This window comes from Corvus hawaiiensis, chromosome 4, assembly GCF_020740725.1.
Source record: "Corvus hawaiiensis isolate bCorHaw1 chromosome 4, bCorHaw1.pri.cur, whole genome shotgun sequence".
Taxonomy (NCBI): Eukaryota; Metazoa; Chordata; class Aves; order Passeriformes; family Corvidae; genus Corvus; species Corvus hawaiiensis.
This window is the reverse complement of record NC_063216.1, coordinates 41,312,206-41,335,789: the sequence shown is the minus strand read 5'-3', so window position 1 is coordinate 41,335,789 and position 23,584 is coordinate 41,312,206. Positions and strand designations below refer to the sequence as shown.

Below are 23,584 nucleotides of genomic sequence, written 5' to 3'. Positions count from 1 at the left end.
CCTTCTGCCCCCAGGGTCATCCCACCAGCACCTGCATCTGGTGACAGTTTGTGTATGTTGTCCACAGATGCTTTATCCTGTACTTTCCTGTTCGTGTGGAAAACAATACTGAAGCTTAGTTGTTAAATATTCTTTCCCCCAGGATAGCCTTCATAAAACCCACATTCATCATGAGGTACACAAGAGCCTTTCAAGCAAAAATTGTAGCTAAGTGATTTCTAAGAATAGCAGATGTTTATTTATTTTTTGCTTAGAATTAGAGAAAACAAGAAAAGGAAGACTAGGCTTGTAGCCACATTCTTACTTATGGAGTATAATTGTTTTCCTCCATTATCTTCCATGATTCCTGTAAAGAATCTTCCATACTCTTCTTCGCATCTTCAATAGACCAGAAGCACTTTTGTGATTTATCATTGTACAAATTCTAGCTCGATGAGGTTCTGACCTGGTACTAGTTTTAAAGTCAACATATAATGAAGAATTATTTTGAAAGAGTAGCACTAACACCAGCCTCACATCATTGTTTCCAAATCCAGTTGGTTATGTATTACAGATGACCCTTTCCTAATAAGTTTGCTTACTTATTACTTTCAGGGTTTCTGTGCTGGGAAAATGGGTTGCAAAAGAGACTGTGGGTATCATGACCTCATCATTCATATTCAAAAGAAGATCAACAAGATTACCATAGTGCATTACTTTGTAAAATTATAACCCCGAGAAGTAATAAGATTCAATTACATTTTTTTGGCAGAGTTATTTTCAAGAAAGTATCTGTCTCATGGCTGTAGTTTATTCTTTGTCTTGCTCATTGGATAACAGTTCTCATGAGGATTTTTCATCTTCTCAAACCTTGCAAGAGATAAATCCTTCTTTTCCTGTGGTCTACTTCAGTCTTTGCATATGTGCATTTTCTGAAGCGTTAACTGTTAACAGTTGTGCCTAAGAACTCTAAATTCCTTACACAGCCTCAGTGCTTTATAATGCTGGAGAACAAATGCAGACCGCACAAGGAGCTTTATTCCCCTTTGCTCTGCAGAAGACCTGAAATATCACACTGAACAAGAATATTCCAGTCAATGGAGAAAACTGATGGATCCTGTGGGCTGAATTTGTCTAAAATGCAGAGCAGCTACCTCTGTCCATTCTTGCACAAAACCCATTGCAGCTGCTATTAATGGTGGCAAAACCAAATGGCAGATAAGCAGAGGATGCTGCAATGTGTTTGCTGATTCTCTGTATTGTCACTTCAAAACTCAGGAGATTACTAAAACAGGTCAAATTCATTCCTACAAACCACAAACAAGAATGGGATAGTTTGTAAGTCAATACAGAGAGCTGGATTTACCTACTGCGTCAGTGCGATCTTTGTAAATGAGTGATAGAGAACAATACTGCAGGTATCACAGGTCTATTCTGCAAAATAATTTAAAGGGATGATTTAAGATCTTTTTAGTCAGCTTCTCATTTACACTGTTTTCTTTTCAATGCTTTTTTTAAACTTTTGCCTTCCTTGTTTTGAGAATGTAAAAGTCCAGAAGGCTCTTCTGGACTTCTCTTCTCTTGTGCTTGTATCTATAGTGGTAATAGTACATACTATTCAAGGAAGGCATAGTTAATACCATGTCATATATTGGGACAGAATAAGTCAAGTCACCTTATGTTTTTTTTTGGAAGACATAACAAAAAACCCCATGTCTCTAATGTTGGGTGATAAAATCCCATAGGAGTTGAATGGTGTGATATTTCTGCACAGGTTTTTTCCTCATGTCAATTTAAAAGGGATTCCCCTGCTGCAGGATCTCAAAGGAATTTACAGTTGTTCTTTTAAGTAAGTGTTTATGCTGCTCAACAATTTGGACTGTCCATCGTGACTCATTTTGGAGCCTGCTCTGCCTGCCTGACTTGTATTTCTATGTGCAAGGATTTGAGGTTGCCAGCAAGAATATTTCTGTGAGCAACAAGCTCACAGAAGTCATGTGTTGGACATGGACTTCATGGAGCTTTCAATGTTTTTAGAAAGGGAAGTGTTAACACTGAATAGATGACGTTAACACCACCACCAAGAAAGAAAAAAAAAAAAAAGCTCTGAAAAGCTGTATTGACTAAATCTTCTAACAATGCTCGTGATTCTCCTATATCCTGCTCTGTGTTTTTGTATGGATTTTTCATAGCATAGACAGACGTTACCCACAGTGATTCAGTGTCTGTTTCTAGCTATGCTCTTGCATGATTTTAACCTGATTTCACGGGAGGAACAGAGAATGAAACACCGTAGCTCATGGTTGTCAGCAGTGAAAAATAGCCAGAAATCAGACAAACAGCTTCATTGCTGAGATTATTTCCGGGATGAAAACTCGTCCAACAGCTGTTTGCTTTGGCCACTACTCAGGTCCTGTTTTTTTTTTTTTTTAAATCAGAAAAAAAAGAGGTGGTTTTTTTTTTTTTAAGATGTGGGCTGGTTATTTATGTAGTCAGGAAGAGGTCTCTGCTTCCAGTGTTGTGGTCTCGGAGCTGTTTTGACAGTTGGAGTACAGGGAGGTTTCCTCTCTTCTCTCTCTCCTTTTCTCCCATCCTTCATTCACTTAATGCACAGACCTGGAATGCTGTAGGAAGAAGAGAAAGCAAATTTATGAGTTCTTTAATCCCGGACAGGCAGCTCTGTGGCAGTTACCTTCAAGAAAAGTTCACGCCCCAAAGGAGCGTTTAGTCTTACAGAGCCACTGACTCACTGAGCAGTGCGTGTGAGTGGCTGCGAGGGAGAAGGGCAGAGATGAAGGAAAAGTTTTGCTTCCTTGTGAAACTCGTAATATTATTGCTTTAAGACTTTTTGAAAAGATGACTGCTACTTTTGTTTAAAGCATTTGTTCTGAAATTGCTGAAGCTGGAGTCTACCAGACTGAGGTCAGGAGCATTTTCTTTGGCAGAAAGAAGATACTTTTATAGAAGCCATGCCTGTACTTGGGGTTGCCTCCAAGCTGAGACAGCCAGCTGTAGGGTCAAAGCCTGTCCACACTGCCCTCCCGATACCCAACCTTGGTTCTCCCAGCTCACAGAAGTACTCACCAAAATCTTTGGACCTTACTGGGGCAGAGAGCTCCATGCTTTCTTGTCAGCTTACGTTAAAGTCAACCTGTGATTTTGGAGAGAGGAAAACGCTTCAAGGAAAAACCCAGGAGATCGAAGATAGCAAGGTTAGTTGTAAACTTTACCTGTGGAACTCAGTTCTCAAAAAATGTTGATTTGCTTTGAAAAAATCTTTGATACAAACTTTCTGCATGCAGAATTTGGGGGTAAATGAATAAAGAGACTTTTGCTGTCATCACTGAACTCCCATAGCAGCATTGGAAATTTGTTTTGCTCAGTGTTGCTGTTTGAATAAATATTCTGGTTTTAAATGTTAGTGTTATTCACTTCACAGATGAATTTTGATAAGGATCAGTAGAATCATTAGGAGAGAAAAATCATTCTGGCACCCAGTAAACAGAGAATTTAAAAAAAATCTTGGCAGCTTTATGTTATATTATGAAATTTAAAAAGAGATCTCACGCCCACACCTATTCCCACAGGGAGGCTCTTTTAAAATAAAAACATGCAATTGATTTTCTTTTCAATTTTCAAATGATCTGGCTATTCTTGCTGCAGGACTGCTGAACCAGAAAAACAGCTTCTCAGTGAAAAGTACTTGTGTTTTTCTCTTCTTCAAAATAGCTTCTTTGTAGCCCCTATCTAGCCCCAATTCATTGTGATTTAAAAAAACCCTTGGATTATCTGAAGTAGGATGTCACAATACTTTTTAGACTGCTTAGGGATTTTTCTTTCATGAGGGGATTCTTTTTGAGTCCTAAGTAACTTTTAAAAAAGCTTCTGCTTGATTTTCAATTAGTCTTTCTGTTGTAGTTGAAAACATTTTTCATGCTTTGTACATGAGTATTGAGACCCTTCTTGTCAGCAGCATATATTTCTGTAGATCTTTCAGTCACTACATTACGGCTGCATGTGTGGTTTACGCAGCTTCAGCAAGCTGTGAGACTACCTCCTCTTGCTTTTCTAGTTTGTGGAACTGATTACCACACTGGAATTAAACATGTATTTTCAATTGTATCGTAGTTAGTTTGAGAACACTTAAATGTCATTAGAGTTGTTACAGTGGCAAGATGCACATAATATATGTACTTGTTTTTTCTTTGTTTTTAGTTACTGGGTTAATTCAGTATTACTGAAGAAAGTTGGTTTTGTGGTTAAAGCATAGGGTTGGGATTCTGAACATTTGGTTTCCTTTTTAAACCTTACCACATATTTCCACATGAGATTTTGGCCATGCCACTTAACTTTTCCCTTGGAGTTTTCTGTCACATCTCCCCATCTCCCAGAGATGATGCACTGGTGGTGTGAGACATGCTATACAGAAATGTAAAAAAGAAGCAAACTGTTCATCTCTTGATTACCACAAGTGATGAACAGTCATTTCTATAACATGAGTATGAAGATAATATAAGTTTGAAGATAATAAGTTTTCAACACAATGCAATTCCTGCTTGTTTACTTATTTTTAATAGAAAATATTCTTAGTTTGTTTTTTAATGGTATTCCTTAATGGATATTCCATGAAAAGTAAATTAGATTTGCAAATACTATTTTCCATGAAAAAAGCAGAAGGTTACATTGGCTGCTGAGAAGTGTTTCTTGTTTACTTAAAAAAGTGTGGAGAAAGATATTAAGCAACTTGCCTTCAATATTTAAACCATTTGGGAACTCTTAGTAATTAGTGTGAGACCAACTGGGAGTCATAGCCTTCCAAGGCATCTGGTCCTGAACCCTGCTGAACTTCTACTGAGTAAAGTAACAGCCTGGATGTATGAAAACGGTGATACCAATTTGCTGTTTCATTGGTTTGACAATACCTGGCATCTCAGAGACTGTTTTTTTAAAGAAAGCAACAAAAAGCAAACCAATTTCCAAAAAAACAACCTACCAGTCATGACATCCTTCTCTATATATGTTCTCAGTGGAGGCTGCCGAGCAGTTTGAAAAGATGATCTGTAAAGAGTAAGACCAGCCTGTGCACATGATGGTCTGAAAACTTCCCCCAGCCAGCTGGATTTATAGAAGTGCTGAACATTCAAAAAGTTGCTAGTTTCTGAAGCCTTTCTGTATTATCCCCTTATAAGTCTGACATTTCCAGTAAAGCTTAGTGGCAGCCTTTTGCTCAATTTTCTTCCTGGCACATTTTTGGAAAGATGTTACTTTATTCACCTTTAAAGCAAGTTTCATGAAATCTTTTTGCCAAAGAGGTTTGGGCTGTAAGGTGGATGGGTTTTTATGAAAAAGAAATTATTTTAATGCTTTTCTTACTAGTAAGCTTCAAAGGATCAACCTAAAAGTATTGAATGCTGTTTTCTTCTTCAGTGATGGAGATCCATGCAAGCTGGGTAGCCTCATAAGTATGTGTAGGTTACTAAACAGTAGTTCTAAGCACAGACCTGATGGAGCTGTTAGAGTTAATGCCTCTTCAGGTTTGCTGAGCAGATGTACATCCTGCACTACAGGTAGGACATCCCAAAACTTGACCATTTGTGAGTGCTGATTCCAATAGATCTTTGGTTAGCAAACACATTAATCCATGTGATATCTCTGTGTGACTGTTGTATACAAAGCTGTACATTGGGTCCCTGTAACTATAAAAATGATCAGATAAAAAGTTTTTCAGTCTAAATGTGGTGAATACCTAGTCTGAGTTTCCAACTGAAAGTAAAATCTGACTAACATATTTTTTGTATGCTTATGTTATAATTGGATATAAGGCAGCACTGATTTTTGCGGGGAAAAAGTATGTATCTCTATGTGCAAAAGACAATGGAACATATGAATTCATCATCTGGTTAGCTTTTGCTCTTGTCTGCTGAAAGCAGCGCCTTTTGCATTGCTTGCTCTGGTGTTTTACATTTGCTGCACTATGGGTCACAAGTTTTTTCATCCTGTCTGCAAGGCACTTAGATTGACACCATGTAGTCACTGTGACATATCCTGTTGCTATATGTAAGTGCTAAGGATTCTAAAATACATTTGGGTTATGCATGTCAATACAGTAGGTCGTTGCCACCCAGCTGTTTCCTCTATGAAGTTCACTCTCACCAAAAGTGATTGTTCAAGAATTTTTTTGCTTGTGTTGGCTTTCTCACAAGGCCAAGGCTGGTGAGGAATATAGCGGCAACCATCAGTTCCTTTTCCCTTGGTGTTTCTCCCATCTCAAACGATTTTGTTGCACTTGCACATGTGGTCTTGGTTGTTTCTTGTTTGTGGACATGATGAAGTTTAATAAAAGTGATATTTTATTGTGGTAGAAAAATTTTGAGGTGATTATATTTACCTTTTTTCTTAATTGTATAGAACTTAGTTAAGCTTATGAAAGCAAATAATAACTTGCTAATGATTTAAATTATTCTGTGTGTAGTTTATCCAAATGCACTTTTGTTCAAAATTTTCATAATTTGTGCTTTGGTACCTAAGTCTCATAGAACAGGTCCCTCTGCTTTCTTGCTAAACCCACTAATGTTTAGGCTGACTGCATGAACACTTTATGATGTGAATAGTAATGCAAAATATTTGAACACAAGTACTCAGAGCACATTCTTTTTCCCTGAGTATCATATAGACAAAAGTTTATTCCTATATATGTACACAGGAACAGAATCCAGCTGATGGATTCATGAGGTGAAATGCTGGCTGTCTTTGAAGCAGATGGAGTTTTGCTGTTCATCTGGACCATAGAGTGTTTTTATCCAAAACTGTGTCTGAAAACACAACTATATTTTCTAATTCTTTTCTAACTGTGGGTATAGTATTATTTGTATTTCTTTACCACCACTTTTATACTGCTTGCAAAATTAATCATCAGGTTGCTTTTTGATACTGTTCTAGTTGTAGAATGTGCCACTAAACAGTAACAAAGTGAAAAAAAATCCATTGATATTGTTGAAAGGTAAATGAAACAATGACTTAAAACTACAGGAATGAAGAAGGATTTTATTTGCAAAACCAACTTATTTGGTCACTAAATTATAACTGCACTGTATTATCTTGAGTTGGTGTTGGGAGGCTGGGGCCAGACCCTTCAGCTGTGCCCGGCAACAAGACAAGCATCAAAGGGCAGAAACTGAAGCACAGGAATTTCCATTGAATTTCAGGAAAAAATTCTTTACTTTGAGTGTGGCAGAGCACTGGAACAGGCTACCCAGAGAAGCTGTGGAGTCTTCTTCTCTGGAGACATTCAAAACCTGTCTGGATGCAATCCTGTGCAACCTGTTCTAGGTGAACCTGCTTTAGTACAGGGTTTGGATTACAGGATCTCCCTTCTGTGAGTCGGTAATACTGACTTGTAGCAAAATGCCAATGGCAATAGTGTTTTACTCCAGGTCACCTGAAAGTGTGATTGATTTCAGCTACTCTCACACATTTGGTGGTGTAGTCACAAGTGCATTGCCATGAATCCTCTCCAGCACAAAGCTGCGCAGCTGCTGGGAGTCAGCAACGTCTGCTAGTCACACTGGTCTTCTGGTCTGGCTTCCTCGGGGCTGCTCCTTGCAGTGTTCTGCTTTATGTTCCCAACGTTTTCCTCCCATCATTAGACTTTCTTCTTTCAAGAGCCCTGCACCATCATTTATGCTTCCAAAGAGAATTTTCTCTGAGATTAATCTGATATATTAATTGTAGAGTTTTGGTTGTATGACTTGGTTGATAAGATTTTAGCCTTCTTTCCTGAGTTAGTTAATTCCTTTACTATCATAATATCTTCTTTCTTTTGGTTTTTTTTTTTTGTTTTCAGTCTCTCTTTGTTCATGCTATCTGTCTGCTGCTGTCTCCTTTATCTGCTTCTTCCTTCCTGTTGGCAGACATCTTTACAGGCTACTGAATATGACTTATTTTTCTCTGTATCCCCTAATCAAGTCTTCCTGTCTTGCCTGCAGCATTTTTCATATCACTTTTTATTATCAGAAAGCACTCGTCAGCCTCCCCGGATGATCCAGTACACACATGTAAACCTAGAACTTTTCTAGATACCTCAGTTTTGAGGGCTTGTAGTAAGATCCTAGTAGCATGGTGATAGTGGTATCCAGAGGATGAATGGACAGTTGTGGATCTTATGTGGATCCAGCCCTAGTAATTTCATTAAACAATTGGATTTTTATACAGGAAGATCTTAGGGGAGCTCAGGAAATGGATCGTCTGCAAGGCCTCCTGGAAGAAATGACAAAGAGTATTACATGTCCACCTGAGTAAAGAAACATAACCAACTTCTTCTGTAGAGCACAGAAATCTGAGCAATTAAGCTGGGGAAGCGGTCTGTAAATCAGCAGGACAGAGCAGAATAGATGTGTGGTACCTGGTAAGCATGTCCAACAGAAAATGGGGTCCAAAACACTTAGTTGTACCAAGTGAATGTTGTTAAAGTAATCGAAACTGAACGTCAGTGTCACAAACCCAAGCTAAATACTTTGATCTGATTAGGCAAAAGCACATGCTGGTGCTGTTAAAGTGACTCTTAAGGTCCATTTCATTTGGTATCCTACCACTGCATCTCAGCTTTACTCTGAGGGCTTCTAGTGTCATTCAGCCAGCCCTTTTGCACTAGGACATTAAGATGAGCATGGAAACCTCTCATTTTTCTCTCATCAATTTCAAGTAGTTTGTCAGTGATGTGGTAAATCCTGCCCATCACAAGACCCCAAACTTGGAGAACATCTAGGCTGCTCTATACAGACAGATCTCAAGACAAATATTTTTGTTTTCCATACATGGGTGGAGCTCCTGCTCACGTCAGTGGGAGTACTGTGCACATTGGAATACCAGATGTGTGCCATAAATGACTTCCATATCTCTGTCTTTCCTCAGCTAACCCTTCCATACCACTTACTTATGTTTTGTGTGACCCTTTCCCACCATTCCCCAAATCTCTCCAAAGTAAGGCATCTGTTGCAATCCCACATCTCTTTGACCTTTCAATTGCTTGGATACTTTTTTGTCTGGTCTCTGAGGGCCAAGCTCCACTGAGTTTCTTGACACACTGAATCTAGGGAGCATAAATAAATGAGTTTCTTTCCCCATTTTGTCATAGCCTTCCTTTTCTCAGCACTAGTGCCCTGGAGATATCTGCCTTGTGGGTTGGCAAGAAAGGAGGCTGCTCATTGTGCTGAGAGTTTCATTTACAGCACTACAGCCAAGGCAACAGAAAAGGGCAGCAGAAGCAGCCAGAAACCGCCTATCTTCTCCCCATAGTGACTGCTAATGATGGGAAGCCAGCAGTGTTTCAAAAGCACTGAGCTAGCTGCCAGAAATTTCGGTCAGCACTGTGGACACCTGGGACTATGCGTGTTCAAAATTCACACAGCCCCAGTGAAGCCAGGACAGTTGGCAGGAGTTCAGATTGTCAGCAATTTCAGCTTCTTGACTTGTGCTCTGAATTATTTCTTTATCAAACAGATAACAGTCTTTAATGTGCTTTATGTATCCAGTACCATCTGTCTATGCTATATTATAACTGATTTAAGAGCTCCATGCTGTATGAGCTTGCACTAAATTTCACTATTGTTTATTGTCTAATCATCTGTATCAAGCACATGTTCATATAGTTGAGATAAATGTAAAGTAACACAATATCAGCTCTCAAAGCTTTTTTATCTGTGAACAAATAGTATTGAGTGTAGGTTGAATGATGTTTTTCGTCTGTAATTTGTGATTGGGATCATAGATAGGAGGGTATTCAGCAACCTGATCTTAAGACCTCTGCCTAAATTTCTACTGCTTTCATGTTATTTCTCTTACAAAATAAGAACATAGAACTCAACTTATTCCGTATTAATTGGTGCGTTGTGAGCTGGTATTACACATCATCAGAAAACAATCACAGTTATTCTTTTGTATTGCATTTGTGCCTGGGGCAGCTTCTTGGGGATTTCCTGATGAAACAACTATTCAATAAAAAAACCTTTCCTCAAAAATGGGAGTGTGTCTGCAGGATGATGCACTGTGAATGCACCAGCAGAATTGGAACAACCCAGCAACATTTGCTTGGTGCCACACTTTTGCAGCCCCCTGGGATACTCTGTTCTTCATAGCCACAAATGGAGGTAAGTGGTCTCCCTCTTCAGATAAAAATAATGGGCTTGTATTATACCCCAGGAGGTTTTAGTTAGGCTTTAGTAAAACTTCCTAGTCGTAACAGTAGTTAAACAGAGGGAACACTTTGCCTGTGGAAAATATAATATCTCCATCACTGGAAAACCAAAAGTGTACACTTGCCAGTCGTAGTATTATTAGCACTGATCCTCCATTGTGCAATGGAATTGGTGACCACCTTGATGATCTTCTCATTCTCTTTTCTCATTCCTTGGTTCAGCTGACTTCAGGAGCTGAAACTCCTGAAACTCCATGAAACCATGATTCATTGGGAACATGGGCTGACAGCACCCTGGCCCACTGGGATACAGATATGTAAGGACTCTCTTTGGAGACAGATTTACTTCCTTAGAAAAAGTGCCTTTGTGCAGTATGGGTGTTTCCAGAGGCATTGCACTGAAATATTGCAGTTCCTGTTAAGTTTCCTGAAAGCACAGGCAGGGTATTCTTGGAGCCCAGAAAGCTAGTTGTGTGCTTGGAAACACTGATTTCCCTGGCATATCAGTATTGGAGTGTCCTCATGCCTCCAACAAGCCTACGAGATCTGACAGTGGAGTGACTCATGGGAACCCAGTTCTTTGCTCTACAGCAAGGAACATAGAAGCCCTATGAACTTAAAAATCCTTAATTTAAAATCCCTTCAGGAGCAGTGCAGTGAATATTTCATTTGGCTGCATTTTGTAGGGGGTCCCTAGAAGACCGGAGCACCTCAAATCAACAAGCAGTGTGAGGGGTACCACTGAGATTAGGGAGTTTGGTTGCACTGAAAAACATTTCTCCTCTCAAGTAAAAACACAATAATGTCCTTTCTGTGGATTTTTTTGTTCGGGTCAACCATACCTCGATCCCAGAAAGTTTTACTAGATTGATGTCTTACCATGACAGGTAGCCTGCATGCGTGCAGAAGTTAGTCCACCCCTATATGACTGCATTACATGGAGGGCAGGAGAAAGGGAAAAACATTATCCCCACAGTGCAGAGGGAAGGGAGAGATTAAAGGGAAAATGGATGATTTTCCCACACTCAGGCTGGGACTTTGTGGCAGCACTAGGAATTTCAAGTCATATATATCTCGAGTCCCAATCTCCACATCATAACCACAAGCCTATCCTTTGTCTTTTCTAAGGGATCAGTTAAGAATGAAACATCCAAATAATGAGTTATTTTTCCTTCTTGCCTCATAAGGACAGTTTTGGCTTTGTCATCATTTTAATGTCAATAGCTAGCATAAATGTGGGCCCAGCTCTGAGCTGGAGGTGGAATTCTACTCCAGGAGCCATATTCTCTTGATTTTGGTGTATCCAACCAACACAGACTAGCAGAGTTTGTTAAAGATGCAGAATATTTTGTGCGCTTTGTGGAGCAGTATAACATTTATCAATGGTCCCGTGTGTAATGCTGTTGATAGGCTGTTCACTTACTAAATATGATGTGGAAAATCCAGTATTTGTGAAGTAAAAGCAGGCCTCTTTTGAAGAGAAGTGGCTTTTTTTGGTCCTAATTTCTGCCTTTGAGTACACTGCCTAGCTTCTTTGTAGCAGAAACTTGTATTTAGTAAATACTAAGGGCATGAATTAGAAATGAGAGCTGCTAATTTTTTTGACTATGTATTCATTCTGGTCTAGGTCTACTGTCCCTTTTTCTCTAGTATACTAAACTATTTTTTGAGTCACACAGTTTTTCTTGCACTTGCATACAGGGCACGCAAAGAGTAGTTCAATTAAATCAGCTCTGTGTTTCATTCTGACCTGATTCACAGGATGTGGTCTTGGAGGAAGCCCATGCCTTAACAATAGCCTTTTGACAAGTGAGGGTGTTTGGGGATTAAGCTGGAAGAGGAGGAAGCATATATCTATTCTCAAACCTAGTAGTGGGCTATTTTGTGCGAATCTTCACTTGCCCATGATGTTTTTAAGGTCACAAACCTTCCTTTTGGTTTTTACTGGCAAGAGGATGTTGGCTGAAAGATAGCATAACTCCTTTAAAATTCAGTAAAGGAATGCAGAGTGTTTTGTCTGGTAAATGTGAAGGGATAATTCCCCTGTGTAAGATGTGCAGATTTCTGATGGCTCTTGTGTATGTTCTGTGTAAACCAAGCTGAGAGAACTTGGAAAATAAGCAAATCAAAGGGAAGCATAATTTTGAAGTGGTTAGAGCTGGATCATAATATTTCTGGATATATAAACTGAGAAGGTGCCAGCCACTAAATATACTAACTCTGCATAAAACATGAGAGAATTTGACCAAGTATAATATTAGTATTGTCCTAACCTACTTTCAACATGACATTTGGTCTGACTTGTATTTCTAGTTATATTTATTCCCTGTATTTATTCCCTGTAAACCCTCCTTTGCTGCTCTGCCCTTCTGATCTTAATTCAGCAGAAAGCATTTCATCCTTCAATATATCTCTCAACAGTTGATCAAAATATTTTGTTCAGGTGAAACTCTCCAATTGCAGCAAATTTGAAAACAAATTGGAACAAAAATAGTTGTTGAGCTCTCTCTTGTGTTTTCTATTTCAAATTATCTCTCGTTGACATTTTTAACACCTGGCTTTGTAGCTCGTTGATGTTGTGTTAAGCTCCAAAAGATTTGGCAGTGAAAACTTCCTGTTGTGCATCAGGATTTGAATTACAGGGCATGAGTAAAACCACCACAGCTTAGTAATGAGCATGGCCATGCACAGAAAGACTCCTAGCAAGTGATGTAAAGCACTTGACCACTTTCATTAATCTGGAAAGGCTGCATGGCTCATACGTGATTTAGGGTGAGTAAGACATAAGTCAGGGTGCAGGATTTTTACTCACCGCTACAACAATGAGATTTCCTGGCAGCACATCTAAGCAGTAAACAAGTTGGTTTCTTTTTTTTCTTTTTTTTTTTTTTTGGGAGTATTTTTGGTTTGGTTTGGTTTTTGTTTTTTGGGCTCTTTTTTTGTAAGCTGTCTCTGTAGTAGAAATAAATAGGCATTAAATAAGAATGTGAAAAAACAAATAAAAGTTCAAAAGGAGTTTAGAAATTTTCTCAGCTGAGCAGTCTGCCTGCTTTAGTCATTCCTGGCCAGCTCACCAGCCATAGACAGAGTGCTGGAAGGAAGAGCTGAAGGAATATGTTTCTCATGAAGGAGCAGCACAAATCTGAAATCTTGAGAGCTGCAGGTTAAGATTCTCTCTTTAAATGCTTCTGAGAGGGAGCAAGGCTGAGTGTCTTACATGGGAATTCACAATCTAGTTTCATTTGTGGTTATTATCAAGTACCTCCTTGAACTCAGCTCATGTGTGAAACAGTAATAATGAATGTGTTTTTTAGAGTTGTTTCTTGACTATTATTTGATTATTATTTTTTTAAATACAGAAGAAATAATCTAATTAGCTACTTTTTAAAGTGTTGGTGAAGTTACTTTTAATTATCATAGAAAAATGATTTTTTTTTTAACCTAATCTGTTACTGATGTTTTCAGCTTCCTATCTGTCAGGCTAATAATGCATCCATTTTTTGATCCTGCTTGTAATAAGAAGACAGAAGTAAGGGGCATTTTGTATACAACATGCATTTTTTTCCTGTGTAAACTTGTGATCCTGACAAAAGTAAGGAGACAATAACAGCGTCACTGCTGTTTTCTTCACCTCACTGCAATATCTCTCTGAAGACTGGTATGGTTCTGTATTATTAGCTGAAACCTAAGAAATAGGTTGCTCCACAAAGATACTATTGTAGTGATTGACAGTCAAATACTCTGTTCATAGGTGATGCCATCTCCAGGTGTGTGTGGGGGGGGTTAATACAGTCTAATTTGCAGAACTTTCACATCCAGCCTTCTCTTAAGGAAGAGCAAGGTTTCTCCAGTTGGGAATGGATTGGTGTTTGTGTTACTGATGAACGAGAGCAAAGCAACCCTCCCCATTTGTGACAGCTATGTCAGTCACAGCCTTAAAGAGTTTTGGTTTATAAGATAAGCTATTAGCACAAGGGAGTGGGGAATAGAAGAAAAATGTGTGGAAATGAAAACAAGACTTTCTTCCCAGGGCCCCACCAAGTCAGTGCAGTATTTTTTCTGAGTTATTCAGTCTTATTTGTGGACATGATACAGAGATGTAGAGTACTGAGGGGAGCTGATTAAGCAAAGTTTCACAAAAGGGAGCGTGCAAATCTCAACATACTGAGTACCGGTGTGTTGAACTGAATAGCGTAATTCAAAAAAATTATTTAAAGAGGATTTGGCAAAAGAAAAATAATATAATACAGGAGATTAAGATCAGAAAAATAGATACTGGATAACTCCTTAAAAGCAAGGGGATTATGGACATATTTGCATCAATGGAATTTTTTTTTCCTTTTTTCCTGGGCATTTAATAGTCTCATTTATTTGTGCAAAGTTGTAAGATTTCATTTTGAAATAATTATATAGATGCCAGAAAAGACAGAGTGATAGTAGTCACATTTCACTCTAAGGGGACAAAAGTTCACTTCCCATTAAAAATTTTATTTTGGATTATAATAAAGTCAGTATTTTCAAAAATAATTTTCACTCAGATGTGTAATTGTCTTTAAAGGTCTCAGCAGCCTTTGCACAGAGTAATATAAGATTCACAACACCCTTTCATTATAAACTAGTTATTTTGTCCTAATTGATTAGATAGAAACATGTATCTTCATCAAGCCATAAATCAGTGTCATATCCCAGTATTGGTCTTTGGAAGGTGAAGGTGAGTATTGGTTCCTGCTGTATTTGTAAGTCTGTATTTGTGATTTAGTCCATTTCTTACAAAATTCTGCATGGATGCAGTAGCTAATCTGAACTGAAGGTTGAGTAGAATCTTTTACAATGTATAAATACTGCCATGATTTTAAAGCAACAAAACATTTTGGATCATTTTGGAAAAAGTTGGGGTATTAGTTCACAAAGATCCACTATGACGCAAAGTGTAATTTTTTGGTAGTTCCTGAGCTGCTGTCCTTGTCTTGGTCAGACTAACGTGGATTTATCACTAGCTGTGTGATAATTCAACTTTTTTTTAATGCTGAAACATTTTCACAGAAATATGCAAGTAGAGCCTTAGATACAAAAATGAGAAATTCGAAGTGCAACAGCACTCTTCTACAACTACCTTTGGTTTTCTTATTTAGACTTCAGGAATGGTGATATTTCAGCTAATATTTCATACAATTCCAATCAGACATTTAAGGGCTGTGTAAGACAACATTCCTACACAGTGCTTTTTCTTTGAGATCAACACACTGTCTTCCTTTGAGTGCAGTTTGGGTGTCTTGCCCTTAACAGTTAGTTAAGCTCTTTAGAACAGCTATTTAAATAATAATTTTTGTGCTTATATGATTAATTTTGTTCTGCAGCTGCTTTTGGGATACTTTCAAACGTGTTTCAGTGTGACAAGTATTGATGTGTGCCCTAACATTTTTGGAGTAGCAGGATACAACTTGGATATGACTCAAAATGTTAAACCAGCAATTCATTGAATGGATTAGTACAGCTCCTCTAAAGCCACCATGAGATTTTTTAGTACAGAGATAATAAATGTAGCCTTAGCATTTTGGCACCAGTAGTGCGTCCTATGTAGAGTGAAATACATATTTAGTATATGGTGCATATTAAATACAGAGATGGGTATTTGTGCTCATATACAGATACCTGTTAACATTTATCTATGTCATAATTTACAAAAGTTTGAAGTATAGTCAATAAATTATTCTTTTTCAAATGTGGAAGGTGGTTTAGAGATGCGTATATGCACATTATACATGTGCACATATAACTCCATATACATCACGTCATATATGTTATCTTTTTGATAAAGAAAGGATAGAATTTTGAAAGAAAGGAGAATTACTGCTTATAGTAATGTTCAGAAAAAGTGAGATGTAGAACATGTCTTTTTGCTTGTCATTAACTGTAGAATTAACTGCTATGTTCAATACTGAAACAGGCAAATGCAGCAGAAGCACTGATCCCTGTGCTGCTTAGACCATGTGTTTCCGTCAGTGCACCCACAGCACTCAGCAACAGCTCAGCAGCCCACATCCCCAGTGACAGGCCAGGGGCTGGCAAGTGGTGCTCTCCTCTGTCCCTCCACTCTCAGCCTCTCTCAGGCTGCATTACCCCCTCCAGTTCCTCTGGGGTGTGAATCTGCCTCTGCAGTGCTGAGGAGACTGATGGAAAGATTGTAAATAAATTCTTTACGTTATTGGGAGTTTCCAAAAAAGACTAGATTCTGTTACCCTACATTTGTATGCTTCTGCAGCTCTCTCCTTTTACCATCTCTGTGATATCTTCTAGGAAGATGTCCATTGTTCGCTCCATCATTTCAAATACTTCATTCTAGACACATGAAAAAAATAATCGTTCTCAAATTAGAACTTGCTGTGTTCTTTAAATCAGTGGGGGTTTTTCTGTTTGCTCACTGGAGTAAGAATATCATCCCATTCCGTTGTGGTTAGACAATTTATAATCTCTTACATTTTCACAAAGTAAGATTTTCAAGCAATACTTTTGGATGTCATTTTTGGGAATGTTGGGCTATGTTCGTATCCTGTGATATTTTATGTCAGCTGACTGGTATTATCTGATAATCATTTAATCTGAGATTTTTATTCAGGGAAATTATAGATTTAAAGAGGAAAAAAAGAAGAAAACTTCCACTTCTTTGTGCACTGAAAACATTCAGAATGTATTATTTTAGGAAAGCTGAGCTTGTTACAGAAAAAAAAACCCCTCTTTTCCATTTACTATTTTTTTTATTCTATCTGTTTGGATGACCTATGGAATTTGGTTAATTAAAAATTCCCAAATATTTAGGTTATGCTTCTTGCTGAAGTATTTGGACATTTAGATACTTCTTATAAGTGATACCCTGTTGTGTTTTTGAATAAATTTTGAGAACTATGATTGGCATGTCACTGCCTTTAATTTCCTTGTATGGTACAGTATTCAGTTCATGTCCATTTTACACATTGTATAGCCAAACTTGAGTATGCACAAACAGTATAAGGAAAGGGTAATCAATCTGACTGTGTGAAAACTCTGAGGAAATACTGATAAGTAAAACAGCCCATAAATTCTGCAGAGAGAATTGTTCACATTCATGGCTCTAAAGATTAAAATTGAGGCTCCTTCTGTCCCACCCATAAATGACTTTTGGCAGTAGAAATGTGGTCAGTAAAAATCCACTCACAATCTTTCTGCCAATCCATATCAGCTTTCTCTGTCTTATTCTATGTACCAAAAGAATCCAGTCTATATAGGACCATTGTTCTAAAATATTGTATTTCTTTAATGCAATCTTTCTTTTTGAGTTCAGTAATATTAGGTCCTGATAGCTGAACGTTGCTGTTAAAGTCAGGACTAAGTGCATGTGATTAATGAGCAGTATGAATAGAATATGTGGAGCACAGGCAAGAGGCTCTTTAGGATTGCTTTTTCCTGTCTGCAAATAGCTTGGGACCAATGGAAAATATAAGGGAAGTTCAAGAGAGTCCTAGCTCTTTTTTACTGCATTGTAGATCAGTGAAGTTCAGAATCAACACAGAGTGGGGAACACTGATCAAAAATTGTTTGAGGAAAGTTGTTAATTCTGTCTTGTAATTTTCACATTTATTGAAATAATTATGTCTGTCAGTTTAGGAAAGGATGGAGGTTCCTGCTGAAAATTGAGAATTCTCTACAACCACCTGAAAGGAGGCTGTAGCCAGGTGGGCGTTGGCCTCTTCTCCCAGGCAATCAGCAACAGAACAAAAGCACACAGACTCAAGCTGCACCAGGGGAGGTTAAGGATAGCCATCAGGAAGAATTTCTTCACTGAAGGGATAGTTAATCAGTGGAACAGGCTGCTCAGGGAGACGGTGGATTTACCATCTCTGGAAGTGTTCAAGAAATGACTTGTACTTAGTTCTGTGGTTTAGTTGATATGGTGGTGTTTGGTCAAAGGTAGGACTTGATGATCATGGAGGTCTTTTCCAACCTCAATGATCCTGTGATTCTATGAGGCTCCAGTCACAGTGGAATTCATCTTACCTTGTTAAAGCCAGTTAAAAGGTTGACGTCTAGTCTGAGCTAGTTGCATGGGCTCCAACTCCATCCAAATGGCAGAGAAAAATACTTCTTGAGGGCAATTTCTTTCATTTTTCTGAGTTGTTTATGTAAATGTAGAATGACTCACCCTCTGGCAGTACGTGCATCTATTGCTCAATTAAGGGGAGATGAACCTTCTAATTTAAATTAAACACTTGATTTTCAGTATCTGAAATCAGCTGAGATGAATCTTACCTGTAGTACAGAACTTCTATTTGTGAAGTTCTTTTCAGGTACTTATTGCTAATGTTATCATTATTACAACAGATTGTACAACTGTGTTTCAAAGTACATTATTTAAATCTTTTGAGGCTACTTTGCAAGCTAGTGGAGACATAGACTTCATAAAGGTGATGGATCAGGGCATGCTTTTATCAGAGGGACATCCTCTTTTTGATTCTTAAAACAGATTAGTGATATGAAAATATGGAAAGTCCCTGAGAAACGGTGAAGAGCAAAAGAGCAAAAATAATACTCAAAATGAGCCAGTTGCATGGGAGATGGAGATATCTCTGTGAAGAAGACATGTTTCATTTTGATATATTCTCACAGCTTCCTGCTTAATGCTGCAGAGACTGTAGAGATAATGAAATGGATCATTACCCAGAAATACTATAATGAATTAGTTTACTAAATTTATTACAACTGTGTATATAAACACGTGAGCCTTACACGTGCACACAAAGAGAAATACGTAATGAGGTGATGGGCAATCAACTTGCACATGTGGATTTACACATGGGTGTACTTGCACAAATGTCAAAAGTTCTATCTCAGCAGCGTCTCATACAGATGCACACAGCACTTGCATGCATCTGCCAGCATTAGACTTCCTCCTTCTTCACTGCTGTCACTGTCTTTCTGAGGAGAAGGGTGGCATTAATCTAGAATGACATTGTTGTAACTGCTACAGCCATTGCTTATGGGGAAGGATATCATTAAGGAATTGTGGTTTCTGCTTAACAACTTGAAATAAGTAGGAAGGCTTATAGCAAGTGACAGGGCTACATGCTGGCTTAATCAAGTTGGATGTGTGCTCCGCAAAGGGTGCTGCTTGTTGGCTGTAGTCGCTGTAATTTCGCTGGTAAATCCCTCATGAGCTGTAAGCTACTTTGCTTGGCAAACTGACATGAAGTAGAAATGTTTGGAAAGCATTGGAGCTGTCACCTGTCTAACCAGTCCGCTTATTTTCATTTTGGACATTGTGCTTGCTATTTTCACTAGAGGGTATATGCAGATTGGTCTGAGTGTGCCCCGCAGGTGTGTGTTGGTACTGAAAATTTGGTTGCTGCCATTTGTATTTCAAACCAGGCAGTCCCAAGAACACAGATGTAGAGCCTTATACCAGTGTAAGAAAGAGAAGGCATCAGTCAAATTGCAATGATGTCTTCCAAAATAGACATCAAAAGGGAGCTAAATGCCTGCCATTTCAATAATATAAATATTTTGATGTATAGCTGTTAAAGGCGTAAAGGAAATGGGCTTATTAAAGGGGTGACTGGATATTGCATCTGAGGGTTTAAGGTCTTCACAAAGCACGGAAACTTATTTCCTTTCAAAACTTTTAAGTTGGAAAAACTGATATTTGAGGCCATAAAGTTCACTAGATACATCTAAAAACCATTCCTCTTGCAGCTTCCTATTCACCTAAATGCTAATCATGCTAAGGAAAGTGCTTTAATACTGTGTTAATTTTCTCAAGTCTCTTCTATTATGTTAGAAGTGACAATAAAACAGATTAACTCACAGAAAAGTAAATCATCAAGTTGTTAATATTTTCATGTTCTTTAGAATCAATTTTAAACAACAAACTTATTTTAAATTGTAGCAGGCTGAACTTAGCTCTTTCTACAATTTCTCCAAAAATTTTTGGTTACTTACGGGAAACTGGTGATGTTTTTCACTTTTGTCCACTGTGGCAGCTGTGGTACAACTGTTGTACAGCACAGCTTATTCTTAAAGGACTACAGTGCTTATTCTTAAAGGGCTCCAGTTCTTGTATTGTGTTCTTGTATTGTACCTGCTTCCAGGGTATTTCTTAATAGTTCTTCCAAGCTATCTTTTTAAAGGCTAAAGAAGCTACATTTTTTAGCTTCATGATAACAAATTTACAGTGTGTCAGGAAAAAAAAGCTTGGCATGCTGTAGACAAAAGTTCAATTTAAAAAAAACCTTTTATCTTCTACCATCTTATGACTCAAAAACTATTAAATCCAAGCACTTAAATGAGAGGGTCAGTGGTACTAGATTCTATACAAGTGGAATAGCGATCTAAATTCCATTTACAATATTTGTGATGTAAAAAGAGTGTCAAATAAGTGAGGAGAAAAGGAAGCAAGTCACAGATACATAGAAATTTTTATCTATGTTTATGTTAGAACATAAACGTTTAAATGTTGAACTTCTTTTGGCCCTGCTGTAGTATGCTAACTTATTTCTTGTCAAATACCTCAGCAGAAGTCACTCTTTGGAAGGGGCAATTGAGTCTTAGAGATTTTCAGTGCCCTGGGGATGGGGGGAAAACAGCGTGTATGTTTGGGTGAGGACTGGGTAAGAGAGGAGCAAGGCCCTGCTATTGCTCTGAAGACAGCGGAGCAGTGTTAGCAGTTGGATAGATATGTAAGGGCTGTGTCTGTTTGAAAGAGCCTGAAGTTAAAGACTAGAAAACTGAACTCAGCTCAAGTGAGTCAAAGGAAGGATGTTCACAGAAATGGACAAAAAAGTCTTCACAGCTGTCTCTTCTGTTTGGCATGCCCTAATTGCTATGATTGTTTTTAATGCAGTGCTTTGATGATTAGGGGAATCTTTTCTAAACAAAGTACCCATTGAGGCTGATACTGCGAATTTATCTGAAACTGTTTGTATGAAAATGGCTGCAACACAAATGCCACAGTCACTGCATTCACTTGATTGATCAGGCAGCCTCTACTTTCTCATTGAAAGAGAGCTTTTTTTCCTAACTCCACAGGAGGGTAGACGCAGAGAAATCAGAAGACTAATCTAGATTCTTCTATCTTATTTGTCCTATGTCTGAGTGTCACTGTGCTTACAACTAGCATGTCCTTCCCAAATATTTTGCTTGCAAGGCTCAAACTAATAAAAGGGATTTTAAGGAGGGGTGAGCAGGGAGGGAGATGGGAACCCTGAGGAGAGAGGATGGGGATTACAACTACAGAGGATGAGGTTGTACATCTCAGCGCTCAGCATAAAAGGCTGACTCACAGTCTCTGCCATGACAGGATTCATAGACACAGTCCAGCAAGTTTTCTGTGTGCACTGATTCCATGTGCATTGAGGTTCCCTCACTTTCTGTATTACTACTTAGAGACCTTATGACCTTAATCCTGGAAAATGCAGTGTAGATATTTGAAAAGGAAGTTACAACTTGACTCTTATCTGATTCTGTACAAGAACTGAAATTCAACAAAGGCAAATGCAGGGTTCTGCACCTGGGGAAGAATAACCCCAGGCACCACCACAGGCTGAGGTCTGACCTGCTGGAAAGCAGCTCTGCAGAGAAGCACCTGGGAGTCCTGGTGCACAACAAGCTGCCCATGAGCCAGCAGTGCCCCTGTGGACAAGAAGGCCAGCGGTATCCTGGGTGCATTAGGTAGAGCCAGCAGGCAGAGGGATGTGATCCTGCCCCTCTAGTCAGCCTTAGTGAGGCCACATCTGGAAAGCTGTGTCCAGTTCTGGGCTCCTCAGGACAAGAGAGACATGGAGTTCCTGCAGCAGGTCCAGTGAAAGGCAACAAAACTTGATGAAGGGACAGGAGCATCTCTCTCATGAGGAAAGGCTGGGACAGCTGGGCCTGTTCAGCCTCCAGAAGAGATGACTGAGAGGGGACCTCATCAATGTACACGAGTATCTGAAGGGAGGGTGTCAGAGGATGGAGCCAAGCTCTTCTCAGTGGTGCCCAGCAATAGAACAAGAGGCAACAAGCAGAAACTGATGCACAGGAAGTTCTGCCTGAATACAAGGAAGAACTTCTTTACTTCACAGGTGACCAAGTGCTGGAAGAGGTTGCCCAGGGAGGCTGTGGAGTCTCTCTCACTGGAGGTATTCAAGAATGGTGTGCATGCAATCCTGTGCCATGTGCTGTAGGGTGGTAACCCTACTTAAGGAGGGAGGTTGGACCAGATGACCCACTGTGGTCTCTTCCAACCTGACCCATTCTGTGATTCTGTGAGGAGTAAATCTACCCATTTATTGGAGTGTTTTACACTTCTATAGCTGACCTAATTAGAGTCACTAACTAACTAAACAATGAGGTAAATATCTTTTGTTGATTCTGCTTCTCCCCTCTTTCTTAAAAAAATTCTTACCTAAGGTTGTCTCAGAAACATACTGTGAATCATCTTTCAAGATTTACAACTAAAGGAAAGAAAAAACAACTTTTTCCCTTGACTTTTTCATTCAGTGGTGTTTATATGAAATGGTGAAAACTTGGTAAATTTTTGCCTAGTTAAAGACAGGTGCTGTAAAATGCAGAGTAACGAAAACGGTCAACAAATAATGCTGGACCCAGCTGCTCTAGTCTTTGTAGGTGGATGTCCTTTCTGATTCCTCATTTGCCTTTGGACAAAGGAGCCAGATTGTAGTGCCATCTCTACTGCTCTGGAAAAAATTAGATGGGTGGTTCCTGAAGCACCTCAGTGAGCTCTTGGTTTGATTGGAGAGGATAACTTGGGAACAGCACCAGATGAGTCATCCTCCATCCCTGCCTTCAGGGACTGACTGTTTTGCTTACCCAACACTTTCAGTTCTTGTTAGGCTGTTCCTGCTGAGTAGAGCTGTGGTAAGTGTTGCCAGCATGGGCTTCTCTGTAGGAAGCTCTGATTCTGGAGGACTATGGATGATGTCAGTTACAGCTGATTTCCTTTCCTGAAGCTAGTGAAAATTTCTCCAGCAGTATAATCTGTATCTGTGGGGTCCTTAATATAAGGGAAGGTGGCTGACTGCAGTGTTTGAGGTCTGAGTTATACCTGACTGGTATGTAAGAAATCACTGGTGCTCTTCTGGACACCACTGTAGCAGCATCAGTGGTACGCTGCTTCCAAAACAGGGTATGGTTTCATGTACATTTTTAAAATACAGTTTGCATCTATGGACTTACCTAATGGCAGTTAAACCAATAATTGTTTGAGGCTCTATAAAGCTCACAAAGTATGTATGATGCTTTTAAAACTAGTTAGCACCTTTTCTCCATTATTCATTTTTATTATTTCAAGTTGTCATAGTTCCCCTAATAGTGGTACATTTTTATATACAATGTTGCCCATGAAAACAGTAGGGATGTCTGTTCCTTTAATATTTGGCCCTTTTG

General features: G+C 38.8%; 1 protein-coding gene across 9 annotated transcripts in view; it reads left to right on the top strand.

Annotated features, from left to right (window-relative positions):
* Window positions 1-23,584, top strand: part of NAV3 (neuron navigator 3) — a 531,757-nt gene that overhangs the window by 265,601 nt on the left and 242,572 nt on the right. For 4 of the 9 annotated variants that reach the window (XM_048300217.1, XM_048300215.1, XM_048300214.1 and 1 more), the window contains exon 1: window positions 2,513-3,191. The exons of 2 other annotated variants lie outside the window; for them this stretch is intronic. In XM_048300217.1, coding sequence (XP_048156174.1) covers window positions 2,949-3,191 — 243 coding nt within the window. In that variant the 5' untranslated portion in view covers window positions 2,513-2,948. Of the gene's footprint in view, window positions 1-2,512; window positions 3,192-23,584 lie in introns of those variants that run through there. 3 more of the 9 variants (XM_048300221.1, XM_048300220.1, XM_048300216.1) reach the window with 1 other exon arrangement.